Below are 19945 nucleotides of genomic sequence, written 5' to 3' on the forward strand. Positions count from 1 at the left end.
GTTAATAGCAACAGATCTTGAATATTTTCTGAGGCTCTTAGCATTACCTTTCTCATCTCATGCTGTCATTCTTTCTTCTGATACTCCTTTCTATTCTAGGGCTGTGGGATATGATACACAATATACAAAGATGTAGACCCTTAACAGACTTTGTGTAATGTGGAAGAATCCCTAAATACCTGTTTATTTCATGTCCCCAAGTAGAACTGCAGATGAGCACTTTACAAGCAGAGCATGGAGTGTAGTACTTCCCTCTTTCCCAATGTGTGCTTGTTTCTAGGCTCTTTTCCAATGGCTGTTTTAGATAACCTTTTGGCCCAGCTCTCATATGCTGTATCAAGGTAATTATTAATTGAATTGTTCTGGAATATGTTCTCATGATGTTTGACAGGGCTATAGTAACTTCCCTCTGTGTTTTCAGGTCTTGTGCTTTATTATCTTTTTGTTTGATTTTTGGAATGTAGAAGTTCTTTGCAGCCTTTATGTACCAATAAAGATGTGCAGACAGTAGACTAACTAAAAAAAAGGGGTGAAAATTAGAGTTTTCAGTTTGAACATTAGTGTTAATAATATTCACGTGCAGTAGGTCACAGGAAAAGATTATATTAGTAAGATGAAAATATTTTCACTGAGGCTTAGAGGCGATGCATTTCTAGAAAAAAGAATAGCATATCATAGTTGAGTTGCTGTTTGCTGCAGTTGGGATCATCCATTCAAACAATGTCTCTGGAGTTAGTGATACTGACCATGTTGTGATTTTTAAATAAGTTCTGGAGATTTTTCATTTTGCTAATTGCTTGGGTTCACAGTTGGTGAACTGTTGTTCAGTGTTGTCATTTCTGAAGAAAATGTTAACTATTTATAATGTGTAAGTGTCCTTCTCAGTGATGTGACCCACGTGCTATGATTTTTCCAGCAGCGTTGAGATTGTTTGGGTTTAGCCTATGTATAACATGGACTTTGCACGTGGAGAGAATTCTTAGCACTGCATTCCATTAGTACTGACTTTTCTCCTAGATACCTTTTTCCTGCTCCCAGTCTGAATTGATTCATGCTTCATACTGATTCCAGGTGACCAGTGCGACCTCATGACACTTCTGTAAGAGGCAGATTCAGCTAGGATGTTACACCATCACTGTCGGAGGAACCCTGAGCTACAGGAAGAGTTGCAGATCCAGGCTGCAGTGGCTGCCGGCGATGTCCACACCGTGCGCAAGATGCTGGAGCAAGGATACTCTCCAAACGGTCGGGATGCCAACGGCTGGACCTTACTTCACTTCTCTGCAGCAAGAGGGAAGGAGAGATGTGTCCGTGTTTTTCTTGAACATGGAGGTGAGTTGCCTAGAGAGAAAAATCTTGATGCCTATCTCACAGCTTTCTATCCTCGTTTCCATTTCCAGCACTGATTAGCTATCAGACAGCTGATTATTTTTGGTAATTATTTTTGTGTTCTTTGGAGCAGTACTTCATCTCTGTTTACTTCTGCTGCATACTCTGGGAATGAGGTCAGAGATTAGCTTTATATCTTAATACCTCACCTTTTTTTTTTTCCCCCCTCAGAATTGCCTAGGAATTGTTGAAAGAATGAATAAGCATTATGAAAATAGAGCAGAAGGACTCATTATAAAATTAAATGCACTCACAGCACTCACTCCAGGCTTTTCTTCTCTGTTAGGGGGTATTATTAGAGGGAGGCAGGTCCTTGAATTGAAATCCTAGGGAAGATTGTTTCAGAATTCTAAAGCAAGTTAACCAGTTGCATTCAAGACTAAGTTTTATATAGGCTTTACCAGAATCTGCTAAACTTTATGAAAACATTAGTCTTTGTGCAAGGACTTAGTGCCAGCTAATCCTGTTGAGTTTACACCTCTCCTGCATCCCTCCATGATGAACTGATTGAGTTTTGTTGGTTTAAGTGATACTCATGTGAGTAATGATGATTAAGCTTCAGATGGTACAGTCAGAATTTCTTATTGCTTCTTTCAAGACCACCTAAAGCTTCAGAAATGGATAGTTTTCATCTGTCAGTGTGATACTGGAGAGGAAGAATAAAATCAGAAGATGTTCTCCACATTCTGATTAGTGCTCTTAAGAGCAGCATCCTCTATTCTAGCACTGTCCTTACCAAATGAATTATGAACTAACATGTTTTCAGTCCTAAGGAAATTGAAATGATCTTTTTGATGCTTTGAATATCTGTGGCCACATTGGGCCTCTTGTGTCTGTCCCAGTGTTTGTCAGCTGTATGGATCACCCTGAAAATGGAATGGCATTAATAGGCTGTGGTAGTGGCACAATTAGTGGTTTGTTCCTTAAGAGCAGTGGTGAAGTACAGCCTGAGCCAACTGGACCCTGTGGATATACCTACTACAGATTGTAACCACATAGTAAGGGCAAACCCTTGTGTGTCCTTATTGGAAGGGGTAAAAAAAGCTACTAAATTGCACTAATAAATGACTTCAAATTCTACTTTTAAAATGCAATATATGTGGATAATCTCAAACCTTCAGGTTGATAATTTTTAGGCTTTAAGTCTCAAAATACACTGGGTTTAGCTCTATAAACTTGAAGATGGTTAAAAATCCCACCTTCTGTATTCCTGTGTATTTTCATTTTATAGGTTTTGATATTAAATAGCTGCTGATGCAGTGGTTTGTTTTTATTTGTGTTGTTACTCTTTCCTGTATGAAGTACCAGCTGAAGCTGATGCCTCATGAAAACTGCCTGTAATGAACCAGCCTTGTCCTGAAACAGCCTAAGATTGAATCACTGGGATGAGAAAGTTGAGTAACAAATAGTGTGAGGGTTAGTCATCTACAGCAGCTTTTCTGGTGCTGAGCCTCTCTTCCAAAAATTGGCACTGCTTTGTGCCTTGCCTTGTGTTACCTCAAAACAGAGGCGTAAAAATAATGAGTATTTAAAACATAATAATGTCACAAATGAGTTATTAAGCAGTGAGTGAGCTGACTCTTACAAGCTGAGTTAATCACAGCAGCCTCATTAGTGAGAGGCTTGTGTCTACCTTTCCTCACACGGTCTCTACTTTTCTCCCTCTGAATGGATTATTTTGGTGTTGGTGCTTAATCCCTGTGGACCAAAAAGATACTGGGGTAAAGGAAAAAGTAATTTTCTGGTGTAAATATTATGGCAAAGAGTATTGAACTGACTATATATTGGTAATAAATAGTGAGAGGGGGTGTATGGAGTTCTGGAGGAAAGAGGGAATTGAGGTGTTAGTGGGAAGGAAGGGGCAGCTAGTGGTAGTTGTGGCTCTCTGGAGGGATGATGTTGCTTAGCAGAGCTGGGAATATTTTCATAGTGCAGGAATGGGAAAACCAGAGTGGGCTGTTGCTGGGGGCAGAGAGCTGTGCCTCAGATCTAAGATGCTGGAAGGTTACCAACACAGCCTTACATGTTAGTGGGATGGAGATTGAGTTTGGCTAAAAAAGGCTGAGAAGGAATCTGGTCACTGACCTGGAAATAAAAGGTGGCTTCTTATGGGAGTCATGACCTGGCTGCCTCCTGCTTTTGCTTTTTCTCTTCTCTTCCATCATTGCTCACCAGCAAAGAAAAGAGCCAGAGGACAGTGTTGTGCATGCAGATTGGATGATTTGAGTGGAGGTGGTGGAACAGGAGGAAGCTTTTTATTATCTGCTGAGCAAGGAGACACAGATAGATGGGGAAAATGCAGAAAAAAACAGTCCAGACTAAAGGATGAAGCCAGCAGAAATACCAACTAGATACAGAGGTGATAGGTCAGATAATAAATATTCTTAGCAGCTGATGAAATGCATAAAGTTCATCATAACCATAGAAAAAATGTAGTTTTCATAAGAAATAGTGAATTTGGCTTTCTTAGTGTATTTGTGTCATTTTAATAAAATGAAGATTCAATGAAGTCAGCTCTTCCCATCCATAGAAACAACCTGCAGTCACAAAGCTCAACAGGAAAATACCACAGAAACAGGGAGTGTGGTTTTAAGCAATGCTAGATTTTTATGTAACAAGCCTTTTTACCCATTTAGTGCAATTTTTTTATTCTTTTCAATATGACCTAGTGAGACAGGCAATCCAACACTGGATGAGAACTGTGTGTTATTAATTCCCAACCACCAGTGTTAATGTTACAACAAGCTAAAGTCTTGAAAGTGTGCAGTTAGCTATCCTTCGGTGATTTCTCAATCCTGACTGAGCAGGACAGTTTCTGGTTATTTGTATTAAAATGAAGAAATGATTTACTAAAGCTTCTAGAAATGAAGGAGTAACAGAAAGTAGCCAAAAACTGTATTTATTTATTTTTAGTCTTGGCTTCGAGGTATCTAAATTTTAGTAAGGTCAAACAGAATATGGGAGGATCTAGAGGATGCCAAATGCCCTAAGCTCATAAAGTGTCTCTGTCTCTGCACAGTAATGCTTTCCTGGAGGTCTTGTATATCAATGTTGTCTCAGGAAATCCAAACCAGGAGCTACAAGTAGCCATGATTCTAAACCTTGTGGTCAGAACTAAGCCCTAGTTGGGGGGAAATAAGCTTGAAATAATAGAAGTACTCTGTGAAGCCAGAAGCATTGCTTCCTTGGCTTCCCAAATTAGACTGGGATAGAGTGACCTATGGAAGGTGTCAAGAAACAAGGGAAACCAAGAAAAAAGGGAAACTGTCCCACTGAGCTGTAAATTGCAACTGTAAAATGTTAGACTCTTATTTAGGAATCTTTATATCTTCCAGATTCCAGTAGTAGAAAGGAGTTTCATTACCAGTAGAGTTTAAATGACTAGTTTAGGTGGCCAACTTCAGTGTGGAATAAAATACGTATCATTCAGTGCTGCAAATTTCCCATCTCTGGTGAGTTTGATTGCAGTAATTGGTACCACTGATAGGCAGTTCAAGGTTTCTGCCATTCTGTTATATTGAAGAACATTAGAAGTGACCAAATGCATATTTCTAGATTCTGCTCTCCCCAAATTGATGGGAAGCTTCTAAAGAAATAATTGTTTGACAGTTGGGATGGAGACAGGATAAAGAAATGCTGGCAAGTGCTGGCTTCATCCCTTCCTAGGGAGGCACTTGCTGCTTTCCTACCAGGTACTTATTTTACCCCTCTGCAGATTCTGAAAGGTAAAGGAAAGGTAAAAAATTCATTTTCACCTTGCTCATGTTCCAGGGGAAGAGAGTTACTTTACAGCACAATGTACTGAACCCTTTGAAACAAACAAACAAAAAAAAACCCCAAAACAACCCAAGTTCTTAAAGCAACATCAACTTTGCAGTGTTACTTTTACTGTCACAAGGACTGAATGGATGGAATTTGCAAACCCAACGCAGGTCCAACCTCTGCTAAAAGCCCTTCTGAAGTTCGAACGTTTTCCAGGAGGTGGCAGCAGGACATTGATGGAATAGCAGCAGCCGTTTTGATCTCGTTAAAATTCCTTCCCTAATCCAGGAGCAGACTGGTACTATTAGCTCACTAGAAGTCCATAATCTTAACGGGAATTACAGTATTTTGTCAGGAGGTTTTTCTAACGGGTTTGTTTCTGGAAGGTTGGTTGTTTGTGTTGCTTAGTTGCCCAACTGAGAGGCTTTTTTTCCTATCCTTGTTGAGACACTTCTCTTACATGACATAGTTGGTGTTTTTTTGTTCACTTTAGTGGTCAAAAGCAACAGCATTTTGGGAGTAGGGAAGGTGTGGAAAAGTGCTTAAAACCATAGGTAAAAGGCATCCTTATGTTGCAAGGAAATTGTTGGGTTTGGATTACAACTGCTAGTATAAAAATGACTATACATGTACAGACAAAAGTTGGGCCATATCTGCTTGGATTTGGAAATGACATTGACTAAAACAGGCTTGATGCTATGTCCTGCACCTAATTTGGGGATAGAAAAGATTGACTTGCATACCTGATGCAGTGTGGAAGAGAGAAGGTACGATGTGAATATTACTTCTTTTTAAAACCTTTTTTTTTCCTTTGGGTGGAAAATGGCCCTGACTGCTGCTGTCTCCTTTCCATTGTGTCCATCTTCTTCCTTAATTCTGCCTCACAGAATGTCTCATCCCTCCACGTCTTAATTCTCATGCTCATGCTGCTCACTTTGTGTATCCCCAGTCAGGAGATAATGTAGCAGTGTGAAGAAAGAGACCCTGGGAGCAGCAAGTCACTTTGAAATAGTATCTTTGTCTTTAATGGCTGTGTGGGTTGTGCTGATTTTTTGCTGTAGTTTGAACAACATCATAGAGCAGGTTAGGAATCACCTATAGAGTCACGGAGTCCATTTGCCTGCCAAGCCATGGATGCTTCATCCTTTACTTTGAGTCAGGTTAGTGTGACTTAATAGAGCCCTGACACTTCCGCTTTTCCCAGAAGGCTGGGAAGGCTGTCACTAGCAAGGGACTGAATTTTTCTTAATCTCTCTCCTGTTATTTCTGTTTATTCCTATTCTGTGCACTAGAGGCAGTTCTTACATCTTATTTCCCTGTGTGGCCAGGCTGCATTAGTTTGTATGCTGCAATTTTTTGCTACTTTATTTGTTTTCTGCCCCTCAGTCTTCACTTTGCATTTAAAACAGGTCTTTAAAGTTGCTGGATCACCTTTGCAGCTGAATTCTCTGCTCCTTCTTGCCAGTCTTTTAATTTTGGTATGATGTCTATCCCAGTGTTATCTGGATATGATCACAGTAGGTCCATGTTGGGAAGCTTATTCCTGTTTTGTGTTAGCAGCTTTGTGTGTTCAGACAAAGTTAGCCTGAAATTGATATTGTATTGTGAACTTAGAGCCGATCTGAATTTTGAGATCCTGTAGGAGTCTCTATAGATGAGGAAATTACAATTCCATGTGCCAGGATGCAAGGACAGGCTGCTATGTTTATAGAAGGTGGACAGACACCTTTATGCTTGTCTGCTCTTAGAGATGATGTGCCTTGTGCCCAAATGTTGTATGATTACAGAGCAGACATCAACACAAGCTGCTGTGCAGGACAGACAGACCCAGCAGCTGCTTCAGTAGATACACAGGAGCATGGAAAACGTGTCAACTTAGGGCTGTTATCTCATGCAGATAGTGTCTAACTTGGGTTTGGGAAGTGTCTGAACTTCCAAACTGTAGTTTGTACCTTTTGGTGTCCAACAGCAGCATCCGTGGAAGGAGAAACCTCTCAGCTTGGCTTGTTCTCTAGTGAGAAATGGCACCTTGCCTTGGTAATTAGTTTGGTACATTGAGTAGTCACTTCCTATACAAGTTTGGGTGTCCTGAGGAAATTAAGTAAATTGACTGGATTATTTTTAATTTGTAAGTTCATAAATCAGACTGTTTGTGCTGTATTAGGGGAAATAAATCTGTGTAATTACTTGTATGCTGTTCTAACATTTTTTTCTGCCTCCCTTCAGAAGTGGGAGCTTACGTTCTCATAAAATCTTAAATTTTTGTGAAACTATAAATTCAGAACAGATTCTGAACAGATTCAGCATCTATAAAAACAGACTTTATCAAGAAAATCTAAAACAACATACATCCTACATGCTTTGGAAATCCTGCAGACCACAGAGAAACATTTTACCTAGTACAGCATTACACCCTAAAAACAATACAATGCTGCCAGACCACAAAACATCCGCAATTTGGGACAGCAGATGTTTCTCCACATGCTTCTTTTTAAGACCAAGAAGCAACACAAGGGAAAACAAAAAAAAAATTTGAACATTGAGAAAGAAATGTAATATTGTTGAGCTGGAGGAAAGCTGGATGGACAGAGATTTGAGTAATTAGCCTAAGAGTACTAGGAAGATGTGGCAAAGTATTTGTCAAATGGAAACATATGTATATGAAAGAAGAGGTCTTTTTTTGTGTGTAACTTGTTCTTAAATATAACTTTGCCTTAAAAATAGCAGGTTTTAAAAATAGCTTAAAACCAGCAAGAATGAGTTTGAAGTATAAAAAATCCTGTCCTGAGAATACTAACAATTGCTGTTGGTTTTGCCCAGCACTGGATTACTGTAATACCTTCTAATCATTTCTAAATTTTATTTTAACTTCAGCTGATCCCACAGTTAAGGACTTAATTGGAGGCTTCACTGCTCTGCATTATGCAGCCATGCACGGCCGGGCCAGGATCGCACGCCTGATGTTGGAATCTGACTACAGGAGTGACATTATCAATGCTAAGAGCAACGACGGTTGGACTCCTCTCCATGTAGCAGCTCACTACGGCAGAGACTCGTTTGTTAGGCTCCTCTTGGAGTTCAAGGCTGAGGTTGATCCGCTCAGTGACAAAGGTACTACCCCACTCCAGCTGGCCATTATCCGGGAGAGGTCAAGCTGTGTGAAAATCCTCCTGGATCACAATGCCAACATCGACATTCAGAATGGGTTCCTGTTGCGATACGCTGTGATCAAAAGCAATCACTCGTACTGCCGAATGTTCCTCCAGAGAGGGGCGGATACAAACTTGGGGCGCTTGGAAGATGGACAGACACCCTTACACTTGTCTGCTCTTAGAGATGATGTGCTTTGTGCACAAATGTTGTATAATTACGGAGCAGACACTAACACAAGGAACTATGAAGGACAGACCCCACTGGCTGTTTCAATAAGTATTTCTGGAAGTAGCCGACCCTGTCTGGATTTCTTACAAGAAGTGACAAGTATGTATGTAAGAGAAGTTAATCACAGGACACAATGTCCTTTAAAAGCTGCCTTTGAATTTAGACCCCCCTAAAAAATGCTTCCTCTCTGCCCCTTGATGCTCTTTAAATGCACTAGAAAATTTCTGGGAAGGTGAAAGGATTGTGGTGCTGGGAATCTCTTACTTGGCAAAGGTGCTGATGTTGAGTATATTTCATTTAAATTACTTTTGCTTTTCTACAGGAAGCATTCATTTTAAAAAAGTGAACTGTAAACTCTCATTTTATTAATGGCCTTAGCACAGAAGATTTTTGGGCTTTGTTTTGTTGTTTGTTTAGGGATTTTTTGTTTTTTATTGCTACGCAGATCCTCTGCAGTTGTTGGTTTTTTTCCATCTGCACTACAGCTAGGGCAGAAAAGAGCTTTCTCTGCTTTGCGTTCTCCCACATTCTCTCTCCTTCCCTCCCCTAACCCAGACAGGAAAATGCCATAGTTCATTCCTGCAACTTTGAAGGGGTTTCATGTGCTGTGTAGCTTTGATTTGATTTTGTTGCTGTCTTTGAAATATGAGAGATTGTAACTCATCGTGACTTCTGATATGTAGAAAGAGGATTAGGCTCCTAATATTCTGGTCACATTTGATTATCAGTTTTTGGTGTAGCAGATCTACTGAAAGTTTTCTCCCCCTCTCTCAACATGGAATGCTGTAATAGTGTTTCATAATTATAGTATTGCCTAAAGCATTTGGGAATGCTGATTAGCATTTAGCAGAGTTTGCCAATTTAAACATGTTAAGATGGCCTGATAAACTATCATCCAACTGGAGTGATCTTTGCACTACAGAGGTTGGGGTGTTTCATATATCCTTTTTTCCCCCTACAGTTCTTTTACTGTTTTTTTGGATGTGGTGGGGTTTTAATGAGAATTAAGCAACTTATGTACTCTGTAATAAAAGTGAAATTCAGTGTGGGTTGGGGTGAATCAGCTCAGGTCTGTTGTCAGTAGCTGACACAAGCATTTGGGATTTCATTTTTGTCATCTTGATCTTGCGTTATTTTTGTTCATGTCTGAAATGCAAAGAGAATTTTTTGAAAGGTGGAAGTTGGTAATAAGAAATACAAGCAATACATAGATTTTGGTTTAATTTGCCTCCCCTTCTCATTCAAACACTTCTTTCTGGTTTCCTCTTCAGGAGCCTCTCACTATACAGTGGCACTGTCAGGATTTTTAGGAGATGATAGAATATCCTGACTTGAAATTTTTCAGGCTTAGGATGTATCAGTAAACATGAAGGCTTAGCTGCTTCCCTGTTTCCTCAGTGTCTAAAGACTAACGGAAATGGGTACTGTAACTTTTAGCTTGCAGATTCCATGACTTAAGGGTTTAATGTTAAGTGAGAAGTAAATTCTGCTACAAAAAAAGTAGCTGTAATTTGTGGCCAATGTAAGTGTTGGAACTCTCCCAGATTTGTGCTGATGGAGGGAGAACTGGGCAAGCAGTGCTGACAAAACCTCTTTGGCTCTGTGCTTCTGAGCAAAATAATTATGAATATGTTTACAAACAGCTATAAACAGACTCTGCTGCCCTAATTATAAATATCCAAACACTGTCTTCCCTGGTTTTCCTGAATAATCACTTTAATAAGATGCTGGAGGAGAGACGGGGTGGATAAAGAGCGAGCTGGGATTTTGGTAGCCGAGTTCCCAGTTAGGTCTGACTGTGTACAGGGAATTCTTGAGATCTTGTGTTGTAGCACTTCGGGGAAGAATCTTGTTTCTGAGTCTATTGCAAAATGTATTCTCTAGAAGAAAAATGTACAAAATTTTGAGAGAATTCTTCTACTGGAATTCTTCCTGAAACTCCTTTGTGGTTGGTAACAGTTCCTTGACCGTGGGGCTCAAGGGGAATTTCTAGTGTGTTTATTTGAACATTATACTGTGTGCTTAATATAGAAATCCATAGCTGTTTTCTAAATGCATCTGAAGTTTTGAAGAGTATATTTGATAGTAAAACAGGAATTGGTTTTTATTTTTACAGTAGTTTAACATTTTTAAGATTAAAGATTAATGATATGAATTATGAAAGTTATCAAACCAGTCTGTGTCTTCAAGTGTAAGCAGCTGCATGCTGCATATAGATGGGTTATTATTTAGCAGGCTATATGTAAGATGTAAGTAGCTTTTTTTTTATATACTCAGAAAACATATTTGTACAGTTTCAATTCCTCAGAAAACATCATATGTGAATTTGTTTTTGTTTTGGTAGGTGTTGTAATCGGTAATAATGGCAACCTTTAGCCCAGGTCCCAGCTGGGAGTAACAGGCAAGAAACCAAGCTCTCAGAAATGCTCAGTATTGGCCCTGAGAGTCTGCAAGAAGATATTGGATTTTGGGGTTTGACCCTGAAGGTCTGATATTCTTCCTGGTTCCAGGTAGAGATTCCTTTGCTGCTAGAATAATTCCAAGAGGAAGGAAGTTATTCTGTAGTTGTGTCTCAGTATTTCAGCACAAAGCTGGAAGTAGGAACTGTAGTTTGGGATCTTGATTCTGCTGTTGACTTGGCTTCAGACACTTAGGTATTTTTCTTTTCTCTCCTCTCTCTTTTTTACAAATAAGTAGAGTCTCCCTGTGAAAGAAACATTATTGAAGATGAAAATTGCTCAGTGACTTTATTAATCACTTTCCTTTCCCTTATCTGCGTTGCACTTTCCTACTCTAAAAAACATTCACTGGCAACCACCATAGTACAAGAGATCAGCTGATAAAGTGTTGGTTTGGAGCACTGCAGTGTAAAGCTTCAGTTCTGTGAGGTTTGAACTTGCCTCTTCAGGAGTGTTAATGGGTTAAGTTTGGAGTGCACTAATGCAAATTGAAACAGAGATTCATGTAGATAATGTATATGAAGATAGAGATACATAGAGACTTTTATTGTTAGTACATATATCTACAGAATTAATCTGCACTCGCAGTCCTAGATGAAATGATTCCTGTTGAAGCTGAATGGGATTTGAGAATATTAAAGCTTATAAAGCAGGAGGTAGGAAAAGTGCGAGTGCTAGAAAAATACATAAAGGTCTAAATAAATTTGAAGATACTGGAACGTCAGTGATGATCTTAAGAAAAGGGCATAAAAAAAGCTTGAAAATTTCCCCTTTGCCATAGCTCTCAGTTCATGGAATCACTGCAGATAAGGAGCAGGCAGGAGAGGCTGTGAGGAGCTGAGCCAGTTGCTGGTCTGTGTCGCTGCAGAGAGCTCAGGAAATGGATATGGCCACAGCACTGGAGTATAGTTTGTAAGGTAACAGGTATCAAAGAACTCAGCTCAGATCTCTGGAACAAGATCTAAAGGTCACCCAGTGAATTAAACTACAAATATTTCATCTGCATTCCCTGTTTTAATTTTTCAAAGGGCACATCTTGGGCTCTGACTAGAGTTAGTCAAGTAAGTTTGTGTTTAAATTTATGTAGCACTGTGAATGTGCAGAAAAACTTACACGTCCTGTTAAAGAAGTCCTTATCCATTCTTTGTCTCTGTCCCTTTGCTAAGTGAAGATAACTTTTCACTAAATATTTTTTAATTGGAAGAACAGTTGAAAAAATTTCTCTGAATAGCTTAAACTTAATCAATACAGAGGTGAATTAAGTAGATTTCTGCATGTTTTGTTCTGTGGATAATTGCAAAGGAAACGGTATCTTCGTGTTTGTTATAACCTAGAAGGACTTTACTGGATTCATAGGCTTTGCTTGTTGCCTTGCTGGAAAAGTACTGGTGGAAAACTCACAGTAATGAGTGTGATCTGCTTTGTCATCACAGGGTTACACGGGGAACTCAGCTAAGGTTATTTTATAGCTTTCTACTCACTCAGAGTGCAGTTGGCTGTTTATAATAATCAACTGAATCATTTTGTGTGGCTATATACAGTTGAATACTTTGGAAAAGTTTTTTAAAAGAGCCTCTGAAAAAAAATCATTAAAAAAAATGTGTATTTCCATGTGGCATGTGAGGTACAGCCACCCCCACTGCCATTTGTGCACCTCTGCTGTGCTCTGTAAAACAGTGTAATATTCCATCTTAAGCCTCTCTATGCTCACAGCCCTTCATGACTCCTAAAAATGGCTAAATGTTACTGTATTGAAATTCTTATCTGAATTTTCATAGCAATTTCAGTGAGATTGAATGTAGAGGTATTAAAAAATTGTAAGCATATTCAAATCTTAATTTCATTGCTAAATACACCTGTTAGGTATAACATTGAGCTTTACTGACACTTTGCTTTTTCATGTATAAACTTTCAGTCCAAAACTCACTCCTTGATAGATATTTTCTGTGCCAGATACACTGAAATGTAACAGACATCTAAAGCTCCTTGTGGAAAATTATTTTTCAGAGAGCAGTGAAAACATGCTTCAGGCTTGGGCATTGTGACAGAGGCATAGTGAACACAAAATTAAATCAGAACTTTTAAAACAACTTGTGTGATAACCAGTTAGAAAGAATTAAAGCTCTCTCTATCCTGTTGAGCTGCAAACAGGCTCGAGGAGTTTGTTCCTTTCACGATGAACTCTGCAATTCTCGTGAAAAACCTCTCCAGGGTCTTGATATTAGCTTTTTTTTTTCTGGCATTTTTGAATGCTGGAAAATCAAATATCTACTCCAGTTACAGAGCACAACCCAATGTGTTTCCTAAACTGTTAGACCTATTGTGATGAGCAACTGAATTCCCCTTCAGCCCAAACACAGCCATTTCCTAGGTGATCCCATCCTTTCCCCGTGATCCTGTTTGTTTGTGAATCCTCCCCAGTGTGTTTCTTGGCTGGTGGGTGGGAGTTTCCAATGGGTAAGTTCAATTATCCTTTAAATTCCACCACCCAAAAAAACCCCCCCGAGGCCAACAAAATCCAAACTCAGTCGCTGACAGTAGCTGTGTTCCTTCAGTGTTGGGAAATTAGGGATGGATTTAAGTTAGCTGCAGATGGGAATACTGATGTCTAAAAACAGAAATAGCTGATATTCTAGAGACACTGAGCTGCTGCCAGGGTGCATCAGCCTGGATTCAACATTTGAAAATGAAAGTTTTTTGAAATGTTTAAAAAACATTTCAAACTCAGTCGCTGACAGTAGCTGTGTTCCTTCAGTGTTGGGAAATTAGGGATGGATTTAAGTTAGCTGCAGATGGGAATACTGATGTCTAAAAACAGAAATAGCTGATATTCTAGAGACACTGAGCTGCTGCCAGGGTGCATCAGCCTGGATTCAACATTTGAAAATGAAAGTTTTTTGAAATGTTTAAAAAACATTTCCTTTGTAGCTAAAAAGAAACTACCAAATGGTTTCTTGCTACTGTTTCTTTCCCAATTCCCAGGGGGGCAGAGGCTCAGTTTGAGAAATCCCACTGTAAGCTGCTTTTAGAGAAACGCATTAATGTTGCAGAGAAAACTGTGGGCAGCTTCTGAAATGTGTCACCGAGGTTGTTTTTCATTTGTTAATGTCTTCAGAAATGGCCTATCCACTTCAAACCCAGAGCACTGTTTGCTTTAGAAGTGCTTTTCTTACGGTAGTTAGAGCAGTACATCAGAGAGGATCTTCTTGCCGCCTACGATGTATTCATTCCAGTTATTCCTCAGTTTTCTCTTGGGTAACAGAAAGGTCAGGTCATGAGTTTTGCTTTGCTCAGGTGCTCCGTGTCCTCCGTGGAGGAAATAGGTATGGATTCCCCTTTTCCACCTTCACAGTACTGGGTGGGAGTCCCTGAAAATAAGTGTTGTCTGAGGTACTAGTTCTAACCTAATCCTTAAATATCAACCCATTAGGTGAGTTAGTGTTTGACTTCTCGGGAGGTATTTGCAGAGGGAAGACAGGCAGGGACAAGGGGAAATGCATCAACTCCGGAGAAGCTCTAACAGTGACATATAGGTCTTTGTACACCTAGTAAATCCTAAATGTAGGTTTTGTTTGTCTCTGGGATAGAACAGCAAACGCTCAGGTAGAACAGCAGAAAAATCCTCAAACTGCAAAAAGGAAAGGAACAGAGTATTGAGTGGAAATTCAGATTAATTGTAATAGTTTCTTTCTGTTAAAACATGTAATTTTTTCCTTTGATTTGCCAGCAAAGGCCAATCTATTAATGATAATTTTAAAGGCGTATTTCATTATTTAAGTGAAATAACTATTAATTATGAAAGGGGTAAAATGCTCAGGAATTCATTTTGGTAGAAACTGAAGAACTGAGTTAGGGAAATGATTAAATTTTATACATACTGAAGTCTGCTGCATCTGGATAGAAATATAATCACAAAGCAATTCCTCTGTACTTTAACCCTGTGTTTTATGTTTGGGAGAAGCTTTTCCATCATGCTTGGGACACTGTACATGAGAAGTGCATTGGTTGGGATTTCTGCTGTCCCTTACAGCACAAACTGGGGAAGGCAAAAGATGAACTATACATCTTTATCCCCTAATTAATACTTCTAATTGTTTTGATTACCTCTATAAAGTTTGCAAAATAAGTTGACTGAAGTATTTAACTTGTTCTGATGAACACATCAGCAAATCTTTAGTTCTACAGCGGGTGTTTGGTGCCCTGGTGGGAACTCGGGTTGTGTAGCAGCCTCACACAGCCCATGTGCTCCAGAAGAGCAGCACCAAGGTGTCCCTGTGGGGCATCAGGGATGTGCTGGGTGTTTTTGAGGTGATCAGTACTTTTATGTCTCTCTTTTGCATGATAGTTGTGATTAGGTCAATCATACCTTTCATGTTTGTGGGGTTTTTTTGTTTCTTTCTCTTTTAATTCTCTTCTTTCCAGCTTATTTCCCTCAATAACTTCCCAAACTTGTGCTGCAGGATATAACCGACGTTTCTACTTCCTAATCGTTTTTAAACAGAACTTTATTCATCATTTAACTTGTCTTACTTTGCCAAATTCCTAATAACATTTTTCATTTGCCAAACTAAGGTTCACTGACATGGGTCTGTAATCCTTTATTTTTTTTCTTTTTCATTCAGATGCAACCAAGAATGAGTAAGTGTTCCAGACACCGTTTCTAATAAATCACAAATGCATTAATAACCCTGGAATTTGCAAGGCGTGACCTAAGACACCAACAGCCACTAGATGTAGCAACTGGTGCTTAACACTGGAAATGTCCATTGTTAACACATTCCCAGGAAATATTTTTGGGCTTATCAGGGGAAAATGTCATACAGTTGATAATCAGGTCTTTTTGAATGAACTGATGACCAATTTCTTCTGGATGTTTTAAGTTGTCTGTTCTGTTTTGTTCTCCCAAAACCCCATAGGATGTTAATTAAAAGGCATTTATTTCTGAAACCAGAAATCAGTGTCTCACAGCTGATTTATTGTGTACTCTGCTACAGAAAATGCACATAGATCTCTAGTCCTCTGTACCTTCTAGTGCTGCTGTTTGCAGTTAACCTCTGAAATGGTGCATCCTTTCTGAGCCCTATTTGAATTCACATAAAGCATTGGAAGTATTTCTTTATCACCATAAAGATTCCTCTGTTTGGTTTCTTACCAAAAGCAACTTTCCTTTCCCTGAAGCTTGAACATTCAGCTGTTGTCCAAGTTGTCTAAATTCTTTCCTTCAGGTGGAAAAAAAAATTGCTAAGAAGAAACCACCAGTGGGCAAAGTAACTAATGATCATTCTAAGATAACTAAAAGTAAACTGGCATTTAGGTATTATGGTGATAAGTGTAGTAAAAGTATTTTCAACTTATGTGAAGGAATCTCAGATTTTCATGTCCTTTAATTTCCAATCTAATTTCTTTAAAAGCAGACTGAGACTATTTTCATGCATTACTTCTGCTGGCTTACCTCAGATAATTTTAGTGCTTAAGATAAATCCCAGTGTGTACCTGTCTGTCAGCCCATTTCTATAGAACAACCCACGCAGGAGGAAAACAGGAGGAACTCGCTATAAAGGGTAACTGAAACCTTGTACAAAATGCCCAAAGTAGAAAACAGGAAATAGTTTCATAATCTCTTTACTCTGTGCTTACCAGGAAAGTTTAATAAACTCGTAATGTCAAAGTCTATTTAGCTGATAGAATGTTTGTGGCTGAAGTAGGAGGAGGATGGCAGCAGGGACAGGATCCAGAGCCAGCTCGGGCTGGCTCGGGTGGGAAGGAAAACCCTTGGAGCAGGTTTGTGCCCAGTGAGCTGACAGCATCCACAGCCCACCATAAAGCCCACCTGCACCCAGCCCTGTGCAGAAGGCATTTCCTCTTGAAAATGTCCTGCTTAATTGGTGGCAGCTCAGGAAAGCTAATTGGAAACGTCTATCGGAGTTACTTAAAATTGCTCTTGTGGGTCTGTACTGCTTTTAAAGAAATGATTGATTCAAGCAGTCAGCTCAATAAAATCACCTGCTTTTCTCTGCAAAAACAAGGAGTCTTTTGCCATCAACTCTAAAATTATATTATCTTATTATACAGATAATAAGAGACCCAAGTAAGTTGTTCTGTTGACCACAGATTATTTTAATACCAACATAAGCACCTACAGTGTTCATGGTGCTGAGTGTTTTGACTTGGATAGTCATCAGGTGCCATAACTGTGGCATAGCTTGGAGAAAAATAAAGAAAAAGAGGCTTACATTAAGTCAATGATCAAAATATTGATTAGCACAGCTTTGATGTGTTACTGGAATCATTCCAAAAAAGCCATAGGAGAAGGAGGAAAAAGCACAAAGGCAGTTTGGTCAGAGGTTTGGAGTGTTGGGGGTTATTAACTAGAGATTTCAGCTTTGGAAAGAGGTCCTGAGCAAGGAGGTTTATACGAAGGTATGTAAAATCCTGACTGGCTTGGGAACAATTATTCATTATTTTTGTTGTACCTCCAAGAATGGCAAACATGCAACAAAGCCATCAGGAAGCAGATCTAAAATAAATAAAATTACTTTGTAGTTTTCCAGCCAACGCCTAATTATATTGTGAAATTTGTTGCCACAGGATGTTTTGGATACTGAAAGTATGAATGGGTTCAAAAAGCATTAGACAGATTTACAAAGGGCAAGCTATTCACAGCTATTAAAGACATAGATCTGTGTGCAATCTCTGGGGTAGGAAGGCCCAAAGGCACTGGTGCTGAAAGCTAGAAGGGTTTATTGGGACAGGATTTCTCAATGTCTCTTGTTCTGCTCTTTCTCTCTTCCTTGGACCCATTGCTGAATGCATTCAGATACAACTAGATTAACTTTTCTTACCTTATTTTGCATAGGGGACTAAAACCCAACTGTTTATCAAGGTGTTTGAGTAGTTTCCTGGTAAGAATGAGTTTGAAAGAGAACTGATTATTTTGGAAAACCCTTACAGAAATGCTGAAGCTTGTGTGATGGCAGTAAAGCTTTTCCTCTGTGGACAGTGGTTAACTCATGTTTTCATCTCTTTGTTTGACGAGGTTTTGGCTGCATCCAAAGCCTGAAGGCTTCATCTTTTCATTAGAAGGGAAAAAATCCCCAATCTTTAACTTTGCCACATGATCCTTGAATAACTTTCATAAATCCTCACTCTCTAAGGAAACTGCCTAGTCCTGTTACAGTTGAACTTGGAAGTTTTTCTCTCATTGTTTGAAAGAAAAGCAAGACTGAGGGGGTTTCCCCCCAAGTGTTACAGGGATAGAAGAAAATCCACAGCAAGTTAAATGGAGGAGTTATGCTGTTCTGCAGTGCATATGTTGCCACCTGGTGGGAATCCTCATATGGATGATATCGCTTTGCACTGACATCAGTAAAATTATGTGCATGTAAAAATGATTTTAGGATTCATCCCTTGATTTCATTGAGATCATTAGAAAGGTATGAACTTCCATCCCTTTTCTCTTGTAATTTTTCCCTCTCCCTCTTAGGAAACAGGAAACCCCTGTGATTTTACTGAGTAAATGATGTCTTAAAGTATGTTTAAAATGGGATCATTTTACTTTTATGTGTTCCTTTTGTCTTTTCAGGACAGCCCAGAAACTTGCAAGATCTATGCCGAATTAAAATCCGTCAGTGTATAGGCCTTCAAAACCTCAAACTACTTGATGAATTACCCATTGCCAAGGTCATGAAAGACTACTTAAAACACAAATTTGATGATATCTGATATCCATGAAGAGAAGAACTCTGAGCAAGTTTAGTTATATTCCAGATACTGAAGAGGCTTGTTGCCTTGCACAAAGTATATCCTATGCAAATTCTGATTTTTCTGTGAAGTCAGAAGGCAGGTATACACTTCCTTGGGTTTTTTATACCACATGCTAGAAGGTCTTAATTTTTGGTTTCTTGGTCCAAGTTTACAAGGTCCAAGCTTTCTATACAATATTACATTTTAAAAATTGCTGTTGGTTTTCTGTTTGTTTGTTTTCACATTACATGTGCAGACTTGCAGTAGAGATGGAAGGTAACCCCTCGAGGGAAGTGGTTGGTTGGAACTTGGCATGCTGAGCAATGGTTCAAGGAAATAAAGTTTGGAAATCAAGGCACCAGTCCTGCAAAAGGATGCAAAGACCTCCAGATCCCCGTTTGCTGGGACCCTTGTCTCTGCCAGGTGTATGTTTTTGCAGGACAGAGGGAAGAGTTGGTAATCGACGTGTCCCAGGGTGCTGTATGAATAATACAATTTGGAAATTGAAGAAAAAAATGCAGTTGCCCTATTCAGTTTGAGGGTCTATACATTGGCTTTGTTTGTATTTTCCTTTTCCTAATTACTGTAGTTGGGATGCCCATAAAATTCAGGCCCTCTTTCCTGACATTCCCTGTGAAATGGGTGGCTCTTTGTAAGTCTATTTTTACCAGTGACACTACACTACAGAGAGGCATAGCCTCTGTATTTTTTACATTAACTGAAGAATAAGCAAATTTAGATTTTTTGAAGCCAATGTATTCTGTTGCTCATACAGTGCCTCCTGTGCAATAATCTCTCTGATGTATTTTCCCTTTATGTGTGATTCCCCCACTATTCCTCATTTAGTCTCAGTGCATTATTTGTGAGAACAGGAGCTGCTGCCTCAGTGTAGTGTTGATGTGACATTACAAAAGTGATGCAGCAGTTGCTGTTCATTATTACTCCCTGAATTTCATGAATGTATAACCTGCTTTATTTCACTTTCAGTTGGAATTTAATCTACGGGTTCTCAGCTAAATGATGTCCATTATGAAAAAGAAGGAAATTGGCCAAATCCTTTTGTTTTAAAAGCAGTGTAGAATTTTTTTCGATTGCTCTGAAATTCAGTTTGTTTCAGGTTAGAGAGTGGGAAGTGCACATAAGTTATTTTATGTGCACTAACAAGCAAAGCCCCATTTACACTGAAAGTTTAATCTGAAAGCAGCAACTTA

The 19945-nt window shown here is 39.1% G+C and overlaps 1 protein-coding gene across 1 annotated transcript; it reads left to right on the forward strand.

Annotated features, from left to right (window-relative positions):
• The first annotated feature begins 1121 nt into the window (after nucleotides 1–1121).
• ASB7 (ankyrin repeat and SOCS box containing 7) lies at nucleotides 1122–19012 on the forward strand. Its single transcript, XM_009072198.1, has 3 exons — nucleotides 1122–1332; nucleotides 8026–8631; nucleotides 18574–19012. The coding sequence occupies exons 1-3, from the start codon at nucleotides 1122–1124 to the stop codon at nucleotides 18711–18713; spliced, it is 957 nt and encodes a 318-aa protein (XP_009070446.1). The 3' UTR covers nucleotides 18714–19012.
• The last annotated feature ends 933 nt before the right edge of the window (nucleotides 19013–19945 follow it).

The sequence above is a fragment of the Acanthisitta chloris genome, unplaced genomic scaffold (genome assembly GCF_000695815.1).
Source record: "Acanthisitta chloris isolate BGI_N310 unplaced genomic scaffold, ASM69581v1 scaffold10603, whole genome shotgun sequence".
Classification (NCBI taxonomy): domain Eukaryota; kingdom Metazoa; phylum Chordata; class Aves; order Passeriformes; family Acanthisittidae; genus Acanthisitta; species Acanthisitta chloris.

Coding starts and splice junctions, on each gene's coding strand:
- ASB7 (XM_009072198.1), top strand. CDS start 1,122: ATGTTACACCATCACTGTCGGAGGAACCCTGAGCTACAGGAAGAGTTG. Junction 1,333..8,025: donor TGTTTTTCTTGAACATGGAG/GTGAGTTGCCTA, acceptor TTTTAACTTCAG/CTGATCCCACAGTTAAGGAC. Junction 8,632..18,573: donor TTTCTTACAAGAAGTGACAA/GTATGTATGTAA, acceptor TTGTCTTTTCAG/GACAGCCCAGAAACTTGCAA.